The 14716-nt window shown below is 66.0% G+C and overlaps 1 protein-coding gene across 1 annotated transcript; it reads left to right on the top strand.

Annotated features, from left to right (window-relative positions):
• The first annotated feature begins 595 nt into the window (after window positions 1-595).
• Window positions 596-14103, top strand: SLC2A4 (solute carrier family 2 member 4). Its single transcript, XM_074983085.1, has 11 exons — window positions 596-753; window positions 5801-5926; window positions 6399-6559; window positions 7096-7220; window positions 7490-7605; window positions 8211-8373; window positions 9466-9653; window positions 9979-10083; window positions 10164-10265; window positions 11032-11235; window positions 12385-14103. Exons 1-11 carry the CDS (start codon window positions 718-720, stop codon window positions 12583-12585), a joined length of 1527 nt encoding a protein of 508 aa, XP_074839186.1. The 5' UTR covers window positions 596-717; the 3' UTR covers window positions 12586-14103.
• Window positions 14104-14716: the final 613 nt, after the last annotated feature.

The following is a 14716-nucleotide window of genomic DNA, read 5'->3' as shown; positions in this document are numbered from 1 at the left end:
GCCCTCCCAGCACCAGGGAGAGAACCCAGGAGTCCTGGCTCCCACCCCCTGCTCTAACCACCAGCCCCCACTGCCCTCCCAGCGCCGGGGAGAGAACCCAGGAGTCCTGGCTCCCACCCCCTGCTCTAACCACCAGCCCCCACTGCCCTCCCAGCGCCGGGGAGAGAACCCAGGAGTCCTGGCTCCCACCCCCTGCTCTAACCACCAGCCCCCACTGCCCTCCCAGCGCCAGGGAGAGAACCCAGGAGTCCTGGCTCCCGCCCCCTGCTCTACCCACCAGCCCCCACTGCCCTCCCAGCGCCGGGGAGAGAACCCAGGAGTCCTGGCTCCCGCCCCCTGCTCTAACCACCAGCCCCCACTGCCCTCCCAGCGCTGGGGAGAGAACCCAGGAGTCCTGGCTCCCACCCCCTGCTCTAACCACCAGCCCCCACTGCCCTCCCAGCGCTGGGGAGAGAACCCAGGAGTCCTGGCTCCCCCCCCATCTAACCACCAGCCCCCACTGCCCTCCCAGCGGGGGGAGGGAACCCAGGAGTCCTGGGGGTGGAGCTACCCCGAGGGGACGGACGTCCCGGCCACTCCTCGCTCAAGGACTCCCCGTCCCAGCCCGGGGCTCAGGCCAGGCGCCGGCCGGACCCAGCGCGCCCCCGTCTCTCCGCCCCCCGCCCGGCCCCACTGTCCCTGCGCCCCGCGGTGCGCCCCGGACCCCCAGCCGCCGAGATGCCGACCGGCTTCCAGCAGATCAGCCGGGAGGAGGTACCCCGGGGGGGGCCGCTGTGGGGCAGGGTGGGAGGGTGATGGGGCTGTGCGGGGCCGGGGGGTGATGGGGTTCGCGGGGGGCAGCGTGGTACTGGGAGGGGTGTTGGGGGCTGTGGGGGGTAGCGTGGGGCCGGGGGGTGATGGGTTGGGGGGCAGTGTGGGGCTTGTGGGTGATGGGGTTCAGGGGGTCAGCATAGGGCCTGGGGGGTGCCAGGAACCATGGGGGGCAGCGAGGGGTCATGGGAGGTGACGGGGTGCAAGGGGCAGCGGGGGGGTGACGGGAGCTGTGGGGTGCAGTGGGAGGGCCATGGGGGGCGTGATGGAGGCCAGAGGGGGCTGTGGGGGGCAGCGAGGGGGCATAGGGGGCCCTGGGGAGCCAGGAGGCGCCGGGGGACCCCATCGGTCAGATGCAGCTGCGTGGGGGGCCACGGAGGCTGGGGGGGTCGTGAGCTGCCCTGGGGGCGGGCGCCGGGGGAGGGGCTTCCTCTGCCTCGATTCTGCTGGGCTGGTTGAGTTTTGGAGGGGCCCAGCACCCCACATTTCACCCCCCTGGCCCAGCTCCCCTGTGATCCAACCCTCCCCAGCGCCGTGACATTAACCAGGAGAACACCGGCTATTTATACCACCGCTCTTGTGTAACCGGCGCGGGGGCACGACACTCGTGAACTGTGGGAGGGGCACAGCGACGGGGTCTAGGGGACACGGGCGTGTGAACTCACGAGGGCCCTTCGTGTGTCCAGTGCACAGCCCAGCTGCGAGGAGCCCCCGTGCGAGAAGCCTGCGTGTTATCTAGAACACGCGTGTCCAGACACGTGTCTGCTCTGTTAGAGAGGCACACGTGTGGCCCGTGTTTTACGGAACACGCGTGGGACATACGTGTGATGTAGCACGAGTTTCGGGGGGGGCGGGAGCTGGAGGTCCGGCCCGTGTTATATCGCACGCGGAAGAAGGCTACTTTTTGTAATTAATGGGAGGTGAGCGTGTTTGTGTGTCTGCGTTTCCGTGTGCTCTGGGCGCACGGGAGGAGTGCGGGGTATGGTGAACGCATACGGGGCCTTTTGTAGCTGGCCTGTTGTGCAGCACATACGACACGAGTACAGCATGTGTGTGCGGTGGCGTGTTGGATCTGTGTCCAACAGCACCTGTCAAGGCAGCCTATGATAACACGCTGGGTTGTGGTGTCAGGTCTGTATGACCGAGCAGACACATGCGGTGTCGTGCCAGGGCTGTGTGACCTACCCAACGCGTGCGGCGTCGTGTCAGGTCGTTGTGACCTCGCACACGAGGGCGGTGTCATACCAGGTCTGTGCAACTTAGCACATGTGTGCGGTGTTGTGTCAGGTGTGAGTGACCAAGCACAAGGGTGCGGTGTCGTGTCGGCTCTGTGCGACCTACTGAACGTGTGCGGTGTCGCGTCAGGTCTGTGTGACCTCGCACAATCATGCAGCGCTGTGTCACATCTGTGCGACCCACACGTGTGTGCGGTGTCGCGTCAGGTCTGTGTGACCTCGCACAATCGTGCAGCGCTGTGTCACATCTGTGCGACCCACACATGTGTGCGGTGTCGCGTCAGGTCTGTGTGACCTCGCACAATCGTGCAGCGCTGTGTCACATCTGTGCGACCCACACGTGTGTGCGGTGTCGCGTCAGGTCTGTGTGACCTCGCACAATCGTGCAGCGCTGTGTCACATCTGTGCGACCCACACGTGTGTGCGGTGTCGCGTCAGGTCTGTGTGACCTCGCACAATCATGCAGCGCTGTGTCACATCTGTGTGACCCACATGTGTGTGCGGTGTCGTGTCAGGTCTGTGTGACCTTGCACAATTGTGCAGTGCTGTGTCACATCTGTGCGACCCACACGTGTGTGTGGTGTCGCGTCAGGTCTGTGTGACCTCGCACAATCGTGCAGCGCTGTGTCACATCTGTGTGACCCACACGTGTGTGCGGTGTCGCGTCAGGTCTGTGTGACCTCGCACAATCGTGCAGCGCTGTGTCACATCTGTGTGACCCACACGTGTGTGCGGTGTCGCGTCAGGTCTGTGTGACCTCGCACAATCGTGCAGCGCTGTGTCACATCTGTGCGACCCACACGTGTGTGCGGTGTCGCGTCAGGTCTGTGTGACCTTGCACAATCGTGCAGTGCTGTGTCACATCTGTGCGACCCACACGTGTGTGCGGTGTCGCGTCAGGTCTGTGTGACCTCGCACAATCGTGCAGTGCTGTGTCAAATCTGTGCGACCCACACGTGTGTGCGGTGTTGCGTCAGGTCTGTGTGACCTTGCACAATCGTGCAGTGCCGTGTCACATCTGTGCGACCTACATGTGTGTGCGGTGTCGCGTCAGATCTGTGTGACCTTGCACAATCGTGCAGTGCCGTGTCATGTCTGTGCGACCTCCCCGTGTGTGTGGCGTCGTGTTAGGTGTGTGTGTGATCAAGCACACGCAAGTGGTGTCACGTCACAGCCGTGCGACTGACCACACGTGCATGTCGTGTCTGGGGGGGTCACATCTGCTGGTATGACTGGCCCCCCCCACTATTCCCGCCTCCCCACCAGCGCACTGAGACATGGGGGCGGGGGGTAGCCAGTGTGCTGTGGGGTTAGAGGGGGAGTCAGACATTGGGGACAGGGGGCAGGTTTGTTACCCTTGTGGGGGAAGCACTGACCCCTGCTGGTGGGAATCAGGGTGTGTGTGTGTGTGTGTGTGTGTGTGTGTGTGTTAGTGGAGTGTGGATGTATGGGTGTGTCTTTGTGTGTCTGTAAGTGATGTGTGTGTGGTGCGTATGTGTGAGTTTGTGGTGTGTGGGTCTATGGGTGTGTCTTTGTGTGTGTCTGTATGTGATGTGTGTTTGTGGTGTGTGGGTCAATGTGCCTGAGGCGTGTGTTTTTGTATGGTCTGTGAATGTGTGTTGGTGGGGTTTGTGTGTATGTCAATTTGTGTGGTGTATGTCTGTGTTTGTTGCAGTTGTGGGGTGTGTGTGTGTGTGTCTGTGTGATATGTGGCTGGCTGTGTGGTGAGTTTGCCTGTTGTCTATTTCTCTCTCTTTGGAGTGTGTGTCCACCTGTGATTGTGTTTGTGTCTGTGTGTGGTGCTTCTGTGAGCAGTGGCTGTGTGTGCTGTAGCTGTGTGTGTGTGTCTTTGTGGGGTCTATGTCCGTGTTTGGTTGTGTCCGTGTGGATGCCTGTGTGGTGTGTTTGCCTGTTGTGTGTCTGGCTGTGATTGTGTGCCGGTGTGGGTGTGTCAGCCAGCGTGTGGTGTGTGTCTGTGTGCAGTAGCTCTGTGTTTGTGGGGGGGTGTGTGTGTGCGACAAACACACAGGCCTTGCCTTCCGGGTGTGTGTGGGTGGATGGCGGGGCGGGGGGGGGCGGCTGGAAGGTGTATAGACAATGATTTGCCTCTGGTCTCTAGAGAGAGAGAAACTCTGTGTGTGTGTGTGTGTGAGAGAGAGACCCACACACACACACACACAAGCAATGCTGGTGATATTGTTCACTGGGCCAAGCTGAGGCGGTCTTGCTCAGGCCCACGTGTTCCCGTGTGAAACAGGTTGTGTGACAAGAAACACGAGTTTAAAGGGCTGCGTGAAGGGGAAGTGGCCTGTTCTCTCTCACACACACACACACATACACACACACACAGAGTCCTGGAAGGGCTCCCAGTTGTGTCTCGCTTAGCGTGCAACTCGGTGACACGCCTGGGAACACGCAGCTCACGAGCGTGCGTGAGACTCGTGCGTGAGTGAGAGACGGCTGAGACCCGATGCACAAGCGTGGGTTTGCACGGGGGAAAGGGGCGTGCAGGGGCCGGGGCGGGGGAGTCCCTGGGTTCCCAGCCATGCATGGGTGTGGGGATGTGATACCCGTTTACATTCAGATCCCTCTGGGTTTGCACACCTGGGGGGGGCCGTGTTGCCCCTCTGCTGGCGTGCGACGCCGTGCGAGCCCCTCTTCATTTGCACAAGACCCTGCGGGGACCGGCCCCCATCTCCTGGCCATTTCCCATGGGGCCGGTGTGTTTACATTCCTGGGCCTCGGCTCGGCGCGACCTTTCCTAAAAAGGGATTTTCTCCGCCGGGGCCCAGCCCCCCTGAGGGATCGGAGCTGTGGGGGAGGATGGGAAGGGCTCTCCCCGCCCCCCCATGGCCGCCCCACGGCTTCCCAGCCCCGCAGCCAGCTCAACCCCGCTCCGGGCTCTGGCAGGGCAGCAGAGGAATCTGGCGGGGGGGGGGGATCCCTCCCCATTTTACAGACGGGGGAAACTGAGGCATTTCATGGGGCCGGGTCGCAGCCAGGCAGGGAAGGAGCCAGGAGTCCTGGCCCCCCCACCCCCGTCTGCCCCGCCTCCACGAGTTCTGGGTGTGTTCTGGCACCACTGGCCCCCATCTGGCTCCGGAGAAGGGCAACTGGGACCGGGGAAGGAACCAGGCCGGCTGAGTCAGGGAGGAGAGGGTGTGGGGCTCAGCCGAATCCAGCTGGGCTTGCACGTCCCCAGGGGAAGGCGTGCTACCCCTCTGCCCTCGTGCAAGGCCGTGCAAGCCCCTCTTGTTATGCACGAGGTGCAGGAGGAGCATAATCCCTCTGCCGTTGTGTGAGAGCAGGCGAGCCCCTCTCCGTTTGCACGACGGTGGGGGAATGCGCGACCCCCTCTGCCTCTTGTGCAAGGCCGTGTTTGCACGAGGGTTGGGGGATACAGCACGCTTCTGTCCATCGTGCGAGCCCCCCTGAGTTTGTAAGCGAGCAGGGGGATGTGTTACCTCTCTGCCCAGCGTGCGAACCCCTCTGGGTTTTCATGAGAGCTGGGGCGGGGTTACCTCTCTGCCCCTCGTGCGAGACCGTGCGAGGCCCTCTGCGTTACCTCTCTCCTCGTCGTGCGAGGTGGGCTTTGCCTCCTCACCGTAGGAGATCCTGGCACCAGGACCTGGCGCCAACGCTGCGAACTTCCCTGCAGCAGTGCCGGGTACGTGGGGACGGAGGGGACCCCCCACCGCGCCCCACATGGGCAGGTAACTCACCCCCCATCCCGGGCGCCACTTGTGTCTCCGCAGGACGAAGATGTCAAGCAGGAAGCCAGGCCCGGCGTCACCTCCACGCTGGTGCTCTCCGTTTTCACGGCCGTGCTGGGCTCCCTGCAGTGCGGATACAACATCGGAGTTATCAATGCGCCCCAGAAGGTGAGATCCCCTCTGGGCCCTGGCCCCTCTAGGGCAGGGAATGGGGCAGGGCCTGGCCCCTCCAGGGGCGCCGGCTCCCCCAGCCCAGGGCAGGACTGGCTGGCTCAGGGGCAGAGAATGGGGCAGGGCCTGGCCCCTCTAGGGGCGCCGGCTCCCCCGGCCCAGGGCAGGGCTGGCTGGCTCAGGGGCAGGGAATGGGGCAGGGCCTGGCCCCTCTAGGGGCGCCGGCTCCCCCGGCCCAGGGCAGGGCTGGCTGGCTCAGGGGCAGGGAATGGGGCAGGGCCTGGCCCCTCCAGGGGCGCCGGCTCCCCCGGCCCAGGGCAGGGCTGGCTGGCTCAGGGGCAGGGAATGGGGCAGGGCCTGGCCCCTCTAGGGGCGCCGGCTCCCCCGGCCCAGGGCAGGGCTGGCTGGGGGGCAGGAAGTGGGGCAGGGCTATGGGGCGCACTGGGGTGACCCGCGCCCTGCCCCACAGATCATCGAGCAGCACTACAATGCCACGTGGCTGGCCCGGCACAATAGCTCCATCGACCTGTCCACCCTCACCACCCTCTGGTCCCTCTCCGTGGCCATCTTCTCCATCGGGGGCATGGCCGCCTCCTTCCTGGTGGGGGTCGTCTCCGAGTGGCTGGGGAGGTAACGCCTCTGCCTCTCCCCTGGCGCCGTGGGGCAGGAAGCGGGGCAGGGGCCCGGCAGGGGGCACTGTGGGGCAGGAAGTGGGGTGGGAGCCCGGCAGGGGGTGCTGTGGGGCGGGGATGGGGGTGGGAGCCCGACAGGGGGCGCTGTGGGGCAGGAAGTGGGGGTGGGAGCCCAGAAGGGGGTGCTGTGGGGCAGGAAGTGGGGTGGGAGCCCAGCAGTGGGTGCTGTGGGGCGGGGATGGGGGTGGGAGCCCGACAGGGGGCGCTGTGGGGCAGGAAGTGGGGGTGGGAGCCCAGAAGGGGGTGCTGTGGGGCAGGAAGTGGGGTGGGAGCCCAGCAGTGGGTGCTGTGGGGCGGGGATGGCGGTGGGAGCCCGACAGGGGGCGCTGTGGGGCAGGGAGTGGGGTGGGAGCCCGACAGGGGGCACTGTGGGGCAGGGAGTAAGGCAGGGGCCCAGCAGGGGGCGCCGTGGGGCAGGGACCTGGGGGGCGGGGGATGGGCCGTGGGTCTGACGCTCTCTCCCCTCCCCCGCAGGAAGCGGGCCATCATCGTTAGCAACGCCCTGGCCTTCCTGGGGGGGGCGCTCATGGGGCTGGCCAAGCTGGGCTGCTCCTACGAGATGATCATCCTCGGCCGCTTCCTGATTGGCGCTTACTCAGGTAACGGCCAGCGCCGACGGCCAGTCAGAGCAGCGGGGCCGGTTCCAGGGCGGGGGGGGCTCTTGGGGCCCCGCCCACTCCTGTGGAGTGGAGCCAGGTGTGAGGCCAGGGACCAAGCCCCGCCCCCACCTGCTGATTAGCATATAAGTCCCACCCCACTTCGAGATTAGCATATAAGCCCCGCCTTTTAAAGGGGAAACCGCTGGGGGGGCCCACAGCCCTCTGCCTTGACAACCCCCCCAATACCGACCAGCCCTTCCCCCCAACAGGGCTGGTGTCCGGCTTGGTGCCCATGTACGTGGGGGAAATTTCCCCCACCCACCTGCGGGGGGCGCTGGGCACCCTGCACCAGCTGGCCCTGGTCATCGGCATCCTCGTCGCCCAGGTAACCGGCACTGGGGGGGGCTGGGGGGGCAGCGGGGGGGGGACTTGGGGGGGGTCTCAGTGGGGGGCTGTCTGGTGAGGGGGGGGCCCTCGCAGGGGGGTTGTGCTTGGAAGTTTGAGGGGCCCAGTGGGGAAGGGGTGGGGGGATCCTGCGGGGGGCCTGGGGGTCCTGGGGGGGCCCTGCAGGGAAGCTGTGCGGGGGCCCTGTGGGGGGCCTGGGGGGATCCTGAGAGGCCCTGTGGGGGGGCTGGGGGTCCCAGAGGGGGGGCCCTGCAGGGAAGCTGTGCAGGACGGCCCTGTGGGGGGCCTGGGGGGGGATCCTGGGGGGGGCCCTGCAGGGAGGCTGTGCGGGGGGTCCCAGGGGGGGGCCCTGCAGGGAGGCTGTGCGGGGGGTCCCAGGGGGGGGCCCTGCAGGGAGGCTGTGCGGGACGGCCCTGTGGGGGGCCTGGTGGGGGCCCTGCGGGGGGGCGCGGGGTCCCAGAGGGGGGGCCCTGCAGGGAGGCTGTGCAGGACGGCCCTGTGGGGGGCCTGTGGGGGATCCTGGGGGGGGGCCGTGCGGGGGCCCAGCAGGGGGCCGCTGACCTACAACCCCGCCCCCCCCGGCAGGTGCTGGGGCTGGAGGCGCTGCTGGGCACGGGGCAGCTCTGGCCCCTGCTGCTGGGGCTGACGGTCGCCCCCTCGGCGCTGCAGCTGCTGCTCTTTCCCTTCTGCCCCGAGAGCCCCCGGTACCTCTACATCGTCCGCAACCGGGAGGCCAAGGCCAGGGAGAGTGAGTGCCCCGCCCCCGCCCCCGCCCCCGCCCCCCTCCCGTCCGTCCGCCCGCCCGCCCGTCCACCCGCCCGTCTGTCCGTCCGTCCCCTCCTCCATCCGTCCACCTCTTCCCCCATCCATCCGTCCGTCCACCTGCTCCTCCGCCCGCCCGTCCGTCTCCTCCTCCATCCGTCCGTCCGTCTGACCCCTTCTGTACCCATCCCTCCGTCTGCTCCTCCGTCCGTCCGTCTCCTCCGCCCGTCCATCCAGCTGTCCTTCCCCTCCTCGGCCTGCCCATCTGTCTGTCCATCCCCCCCCCACCCCCGGCTGCCTGTGCGTCTGACTGTCCGTCCATCCCCTCCTCTGCCCATCAGTCGGTCCATCCTGCCCCCGCCTGCCTGTGCATCCGTCAGTCGGTCTGTCCGTCCCCTGCCTCCCCGCACATCCATCCGTCCGTCCCGCCCCTGGCTGCCCGCGCGTCTGTCTGTCTGTCCGTCCGTCCGTCCATCTGTCAGTCGGTCCGTCCGTCTGTCTGTCCCCCGGCTGCCCGTGCGCCCGTCGGTCGGTCAGTCTGTACATCCGTCCGTCCCCTGGCTGTCCGCGTGTCGGTCGGTCGGTCGGTCGGTCGGTCAGTCCGTCCCCCGGCTGCCCGCGTGTCTGACGGTCGGTCGGTTTGTCCCCCGGGTGCCCGTGTGTCCGTCGGTCTGTCCCCCGGCTGCCTGCGTGTCCGTCGGTCGGTCGGTCCGTCCCCCGCCTGCCCGCGTGTCCGTCGGTCGGTCGGTTCATCCCCCGGCTGCCCGCGTGTCGGTCAGTCCGTCCCCCGGCTGCCCGCGTGTCCGTTGGTCGGTTGGTGCGTCCCCCGGCTGCCCGCGTGTCCGTCTGTCCATCCGTCCGTCTGTCAGTCCGTCCGTCCATCCGTCTGTCCCCCGGCTGCCCGCGCGCCTGTCGGTCGGTTGGTCTGTACATCCGTCCGTCCCCCGGCTGCCCGCGTGTCCGTCCGTCGCTCGGTCGGTCGGTGCGTCCGTCCGTCCCCCGGCTGCCCGCGCGCGTGCCCGGCGGCGGGTGGGTCAGCGGGTCGGCCCGGCTGCCCCTCACGCCCGGGCCCCGGCAGGCCTGCGGCGGCTGACGGGGCAGCCGGAGGTGGGCGAGGCGCTGGCGGAGATGAAGGAGGAGAAGCGGCGCATGGACATGGAGCGGAAGGTCTCCCTAGCCCAGCTGCTGCGCTGCCGGGTCTACCGCCAGCCCCTCCTCGTCGCCGTCGTCCTGCAGCTCTCCCAGCAGCTCTCGGGCATCAACGCGGTGAGCGGGGGCGGAGCCTGAGGCAGCGGAGGCGGAGCTTGGGGCGGAGCCTGGAGGGGGCAAATGGGGTGGACCTGGAAGGGGGCGGAGCCTGGAGGATCGCGGGGGCGGAGCCCGGATGGGAGAGAGGAGGACGGAGTTGGGGGGAACAGGGCCTGGGGGAGTTGGGGTGGAGATGAGAGTGAGGGGCGGAGCCTGGATGGGAGAGGTTGGGCGGAGCTTGCAGGGGGCGGAGCCTGGTTGGAGGAGGAGCCTGGGGCAGGGGCGGGGCCTCCTGGTGGGGCTGCCTCGGGGGCGACTGACCCCCTTTCTCTGCCCCCCGCAGATTTTCTATTACTCCACCAGCATCTTCGAGTCGGCCGGGCTGGAGCAGCCGGTGTTCGCCACCATCGGCGCCGGGGCCGTCAACGCCGCCTTCACCGTCGTCTCGGTAGGAGACCCCCCCTCGCCCCCTCGGCCTTGGGGGATCCCCCCGCCCCCCGCTCTGATGTCTCCCCCTTGTCCCCCCAGCTGTTCCTGGTGGAGCGGGCGGGGCGCCGGACCCTGCACCTGGTGGGGCTGGGCGGCATGATGGGCTGTGCCGTGACCATGACCGTCGCCCTGCTGTACCTGGTGAGCGGTGGGACCGCGGGCAGAGGGGGGGAAGGTAGCCCTGCCGGGCCCCCGCCCCACTCCCTGCTCCCCGGCGCCCCCTGCAGGGCCCCCGCCCCACTTCCAGCCCCACGGCGCCCCCTGCAGGGCCTGTACCTCAGTCCCTGCCCCACGGCGCCCCCTACAGGGCCCCCACCCCACTCCCTGCTCCCCGGCGCCCCCTGCAGGGCCCCCGCCCCACTTCCAGCCCCACGGCGCCCCCTGCAGGGCCTGTACCTCAGTCCCTGCCCCACGGCGCCCCCTACAGGGCCCCCGCCCCACTCCCTGCTCCCTGGCGCCCCCTGCAGGGCCCCCGCCCCACTTCCAGCCCCACGGTGCCCCCTGCAGGGCCTGTACCTCAGTCCCTGCCCCACGGCGCCCCCTACAGGGCCCCCGCCCCACTCCCTGCTCCCCGGCGCCCCCTGCAGGTCCTGTACCTCAGTCCCTGCCCCACGGCGCCCCCTGCTGGGCCCCCGCCCCACTCCCTGCTCCCTGGCACCCCCTGCAGGGCCCCTGCCCCACTTCCAGCCCCACGGCGCCCCCTGCAGGGCCTGTGCCTCACTCCCTGCCCCACAGCGCCCCCTAGCGCCACCCGTGCCTACCAGAGGAAGGGGCCCCCTGCAGGGCCTGTGACCCGTTCCCTGCCCCACAGCGACCCTGCCGGGTCCCTGCCCCACCCCCTGCCCCACAGCGCCCCCCTAGGTGTTATGAGGATCTCAGCCTGCCCCACCTCCCTGCCTCCCCCCAGGAGCGGGTACCGGCTATGAGCTACGTCAGCATGGTGGCCATCTTCGGCTTCGTGGCTTTCTTCGAGGTCGGGCCAGGGCCCATCCCCTGGTTCATCGTGGCCGAGCTCTTCAGCCAGGGGCCCCGGCCGGCTGCCATCGCCGTGGCCGGGGCCTGCAACTGGACTTGCAATTTCATCGTGGGCATGGCCTTCCAGTCGCTGGCGGTGAGTGCGGCGCACGAGCGCGTGCGAGGCTGTGGTGGGTGTGCACATGCGCACGGGGCTGGCGAGGCCGGTGCGTCCCCACAATGCCCCCCAACTGGGTGCGTGCCCAGCTGTCCCCCCACAACTCTGCGGGCATGGGGAACCGCCCCCCCATTCTGACTCCCTCCGCCACAAGTGTGCGTCCGCTTTCCCCAAAGTGGCTTGCCGCTTGTGAATGCACAAGGTGCACGTGGGCGTGGACACACGAGTGCATCGGTAACAGAGCGCGCGGGGGCAGGCGGTGCTGCGAGGCTCCCAGCCCTGGTTCGCTGCTGCTGGTCCCAGCTGGGGCCTGCCCCCAGTGGCTCGCCCGCTGGCGTCGACACGACTACTCGTGCGAGAGGCCACGTGGTTCCCAGGCGTAGCTGGAGGGACTCCCGCCCTGCCCCCTCCTGCGAACGTTGCTTTCAGGGCCGGGAACGCCACAGCACCGGCACGTACATCTCAACCCCCTGCCGGCTTTTTCCAAACAAGCCCGTCTCTTGTGAAGGCAGGGCGCTTCCCAGACAAAGCCCAATCGCAACAACAAACAGAGCCCGGCGCCAGACTAAACGAAGCCAGGCTCGCCGGGAGGCCGGCTTTCTCCCCGCTGCAGACTGCCCGGACCCTCCTACACCCCAGCCGGTGCCATGCTCCGGTTGGTGGAGCTGCCCCGGTTCCCCTCGCCCGCCTGGGTCCCGAGCCGGGTTGCCGCCAATGCTGTTCGTCTGGGGTAGAATAAATTTTGTTCTGCGTACGGCAGCGTGTGTAGGTGCACGCGAGCTGTAGAAACGCCCGCTGCTGGCGGGGGCCGGTCCGCGACTGTCTCCAGGGCCGGCTTACAGGGAACGCCGGGTGCCCAGCTGCAGCCAGCTGAGGAAGGTAGGCCGTGGGCTGGGCTGGAGGGGGTGTCTCCCCCATCTGCAGTCATGGACTTGGTGGGGGACCAGACGCCCCAAAAACCAGGCATCTGGCCAGCCTGGGTAGCACACCACCTCGCACGCACATTCACTGACCCCCCCCTTGTTTCGCACACCAGATTGTGCGTTGCACGTGAGCTCCCCATGTGCAAGGGTGCGACAGCCTCTCTCTAGGCCACTGAATGACCCCCCTCCCGCTCCTTTCCGGCAGGACGTCTGCGGGCCCTACGTCTTCCTCATCTTCGCGGCCCTGCTGCTCGCTTTCTTCCTGTTCACCTACTTCAAAGTCCCCGAGACGCGGGGCCGCACCTTCGATCAGATCGCCGCCGGCTTCCGCCGCACCCCCTCGCTGCTGGACCACGAAGTCAAACCCTCCACCGAGCTGGAATACCTGGGGCAGGACAACCCCTGAGCGGCGGTGGGAGCGGCCGGCCAGAAACCCACCCCCAGAGGAACGTAACTCTGCTCTTTAAGGACACGGCGCCGTTTAGCAACTGGTTTTATTTTAGGTTAGCTGTGGTGGTTTTTTTTTTTTTTTTTTAGCCTCGCTGGGTTTCATTGCTAACGATGATCTGCACAACCGTTGTGGTGTATGGCCGTGTGTGTCGGGGAGTGGCCGAAGGAGCTGAGGAGAAGCGAGATTGGAAACGGGCAGAGACCAGGCTGAAATCTCATCCAGAATCCCGCCGGCGTTGAGACAGCCCCAGGTGGTGTAAGACACTGGGCCGCACCGGAGGAACTGGGGCTACCTACGGAGCAGATTTGGGGCTGATTTAGGGATGGGAAATTGTAGGAGGACGCTGCCAGGCCCTTGTGGGCTCAACGGAGTTGAGCGGGGCTTCCTCCTGTGAGGTAGAAAGGTGTTGAGAAGTCCAACCGTCACGGAAGCTATCGAGTGCCTTTCTCTCGGAGACCGGACGCAACCGGATCCATTGTGGGCAGGTGTGGCTGGGAGGACACCTTTCAATGATATGTTGACGTCTCCTCTTTGCTCTCCCCCCGGCTGGCGACTGACTCCTTGAGGCAAAATATCTTGAGAACGTGCAGGAAGGTTCTTCCATCCAAGCCAGCAGAGCTGAGGTCTGGAGGTGGGATCTCCCACGGCGCCCACCAGTTTGGGACACCGAACCAATGTCTAGCGTAAAGTCAGTCGTCTCGGGGCACGTCCTTCATTACACTGACGCCGCTCTGAGCTGGGACACCTCTTCCCCTCCATCTTTGGCGGTCGGTAGGAGGTCTGGGGGAATCTCATGGCCCTTCTTGGAAAGGGTTCGTCAGGACAGGACAACTCATCCTCAGAGGGGAACTAATTACCGGCTCCCCAAAGACCGGGATGGTTCTGAGAACGACTGCAAGTTACCAAACCCGCTGCAGCCTTTGCGGAACTTGGGGCATCTGATCATGTCTAGAGGGACAAGAAACCAGCAGATGGGACCGGGGGTCTCAGCCTTTTAACAGGGCGGCGTCCTCGGCCTTATGGCGACTGGGAAAAGGCCCCATCAGCGGACAAAATCAGCCCAAGACAACGGGATGGCCGTGAGCAGAGATGGTGGAGTTACGGCTCTCCGCTTCGGCTGCTGGACGACTACCGGAAGTCTAAAGCCGGCAAGTCGAGCTGACTCGCAAAAGCCCAACCTTTCCAAAAGGTGAACGATGAATCCAGACCGCCCCGCGGGCCAGCTGTTTCGGTGGATAGGAGACCCACCGACCGAAGCAGGCCACAGGCCCCCAGGCTCTACGGCTGCACTTGAAAACCGTTTGAGTATTAGAAGGGGTTAGTTGCGTCCGAGTTTCTGCTTTGCAATTCACGGAGGCGCTTGTCTTAAGGCAGGGACACAGGGAGAGAGGCGGTCGCGCATTACATGACCTTTTGTATTCCAGTGAGGGAAAAATGTAAGTAATTGTTTGTATATAAAGGACGGGGGCTGAGGCCAGGGTGGCCGTTTGCTTCTTTCTAGGCACTCATGAATACAACTCTTCCTACGGCAGAGGGAGAGGTTCTGAAAGAGAAATGGATTGAAGGGGAAAATAGAGCTAAGGGTTTTTTCCGGATGAAGAGAGCCGGCTGGTTCACAAGCTGGGGAGAGTTTCAAACTGACCAACAAGCGATAGTTCGCTTCCCTCTCCCGGGAGCGCAGAGCCCTTGAGAAAAACCTCCCCTCTTGAATCCAAAACCGCCACCAACGGTGAATTCCCCTCCCCGCAGGCCAACTGTTCCGATAGTTAACTTCCCGCGCCGACGAAAACCAAAGCTTTCTTTCCAGGCTGAAATGTGCAAACCCTCAGCCTCGTCACACGCGATGCGGACAGAGGCGGTCTGAGACGGGCCATCGAGCAAACCTGCTTCCCCATTTCGGGTGATGCTAATTTGAATAACCAACGAACTTGGAAACCATGCTTCGCCACTGCGGGCTCTGGTTTAAGGTGGATTCCGAGCAGGCCCTGAAAGAGGCAACCACCACCCTGCAGTTCAGAGGCCAGAAAGGAGGCGTTGAAGCAGGGCTACTCCAGACCCTGGTTGGCCGGCGTGCCTAGGGCTGTAC

This window comes from Carettochelys insculpta, chromosome 34 (genome assembly GCF_033958435.1).
Source record: "Carettochelys insculpta isolate YL-2023 chromosome 34, ASM3395843v1, whole genome shotgun sequence".
In the NCBI taxonomy this organism is placed as follows: Eukaryota; Metazoa; Chordata; order Testudines; family Carettochelyidae; genus Carettochelys; species Carettochelys insculpta.
The sequence above is the reverse complement of the archived record's forward strand: the minus strand, read 5'-3'. Positions and strand labels throughout refer to the sequence as shown.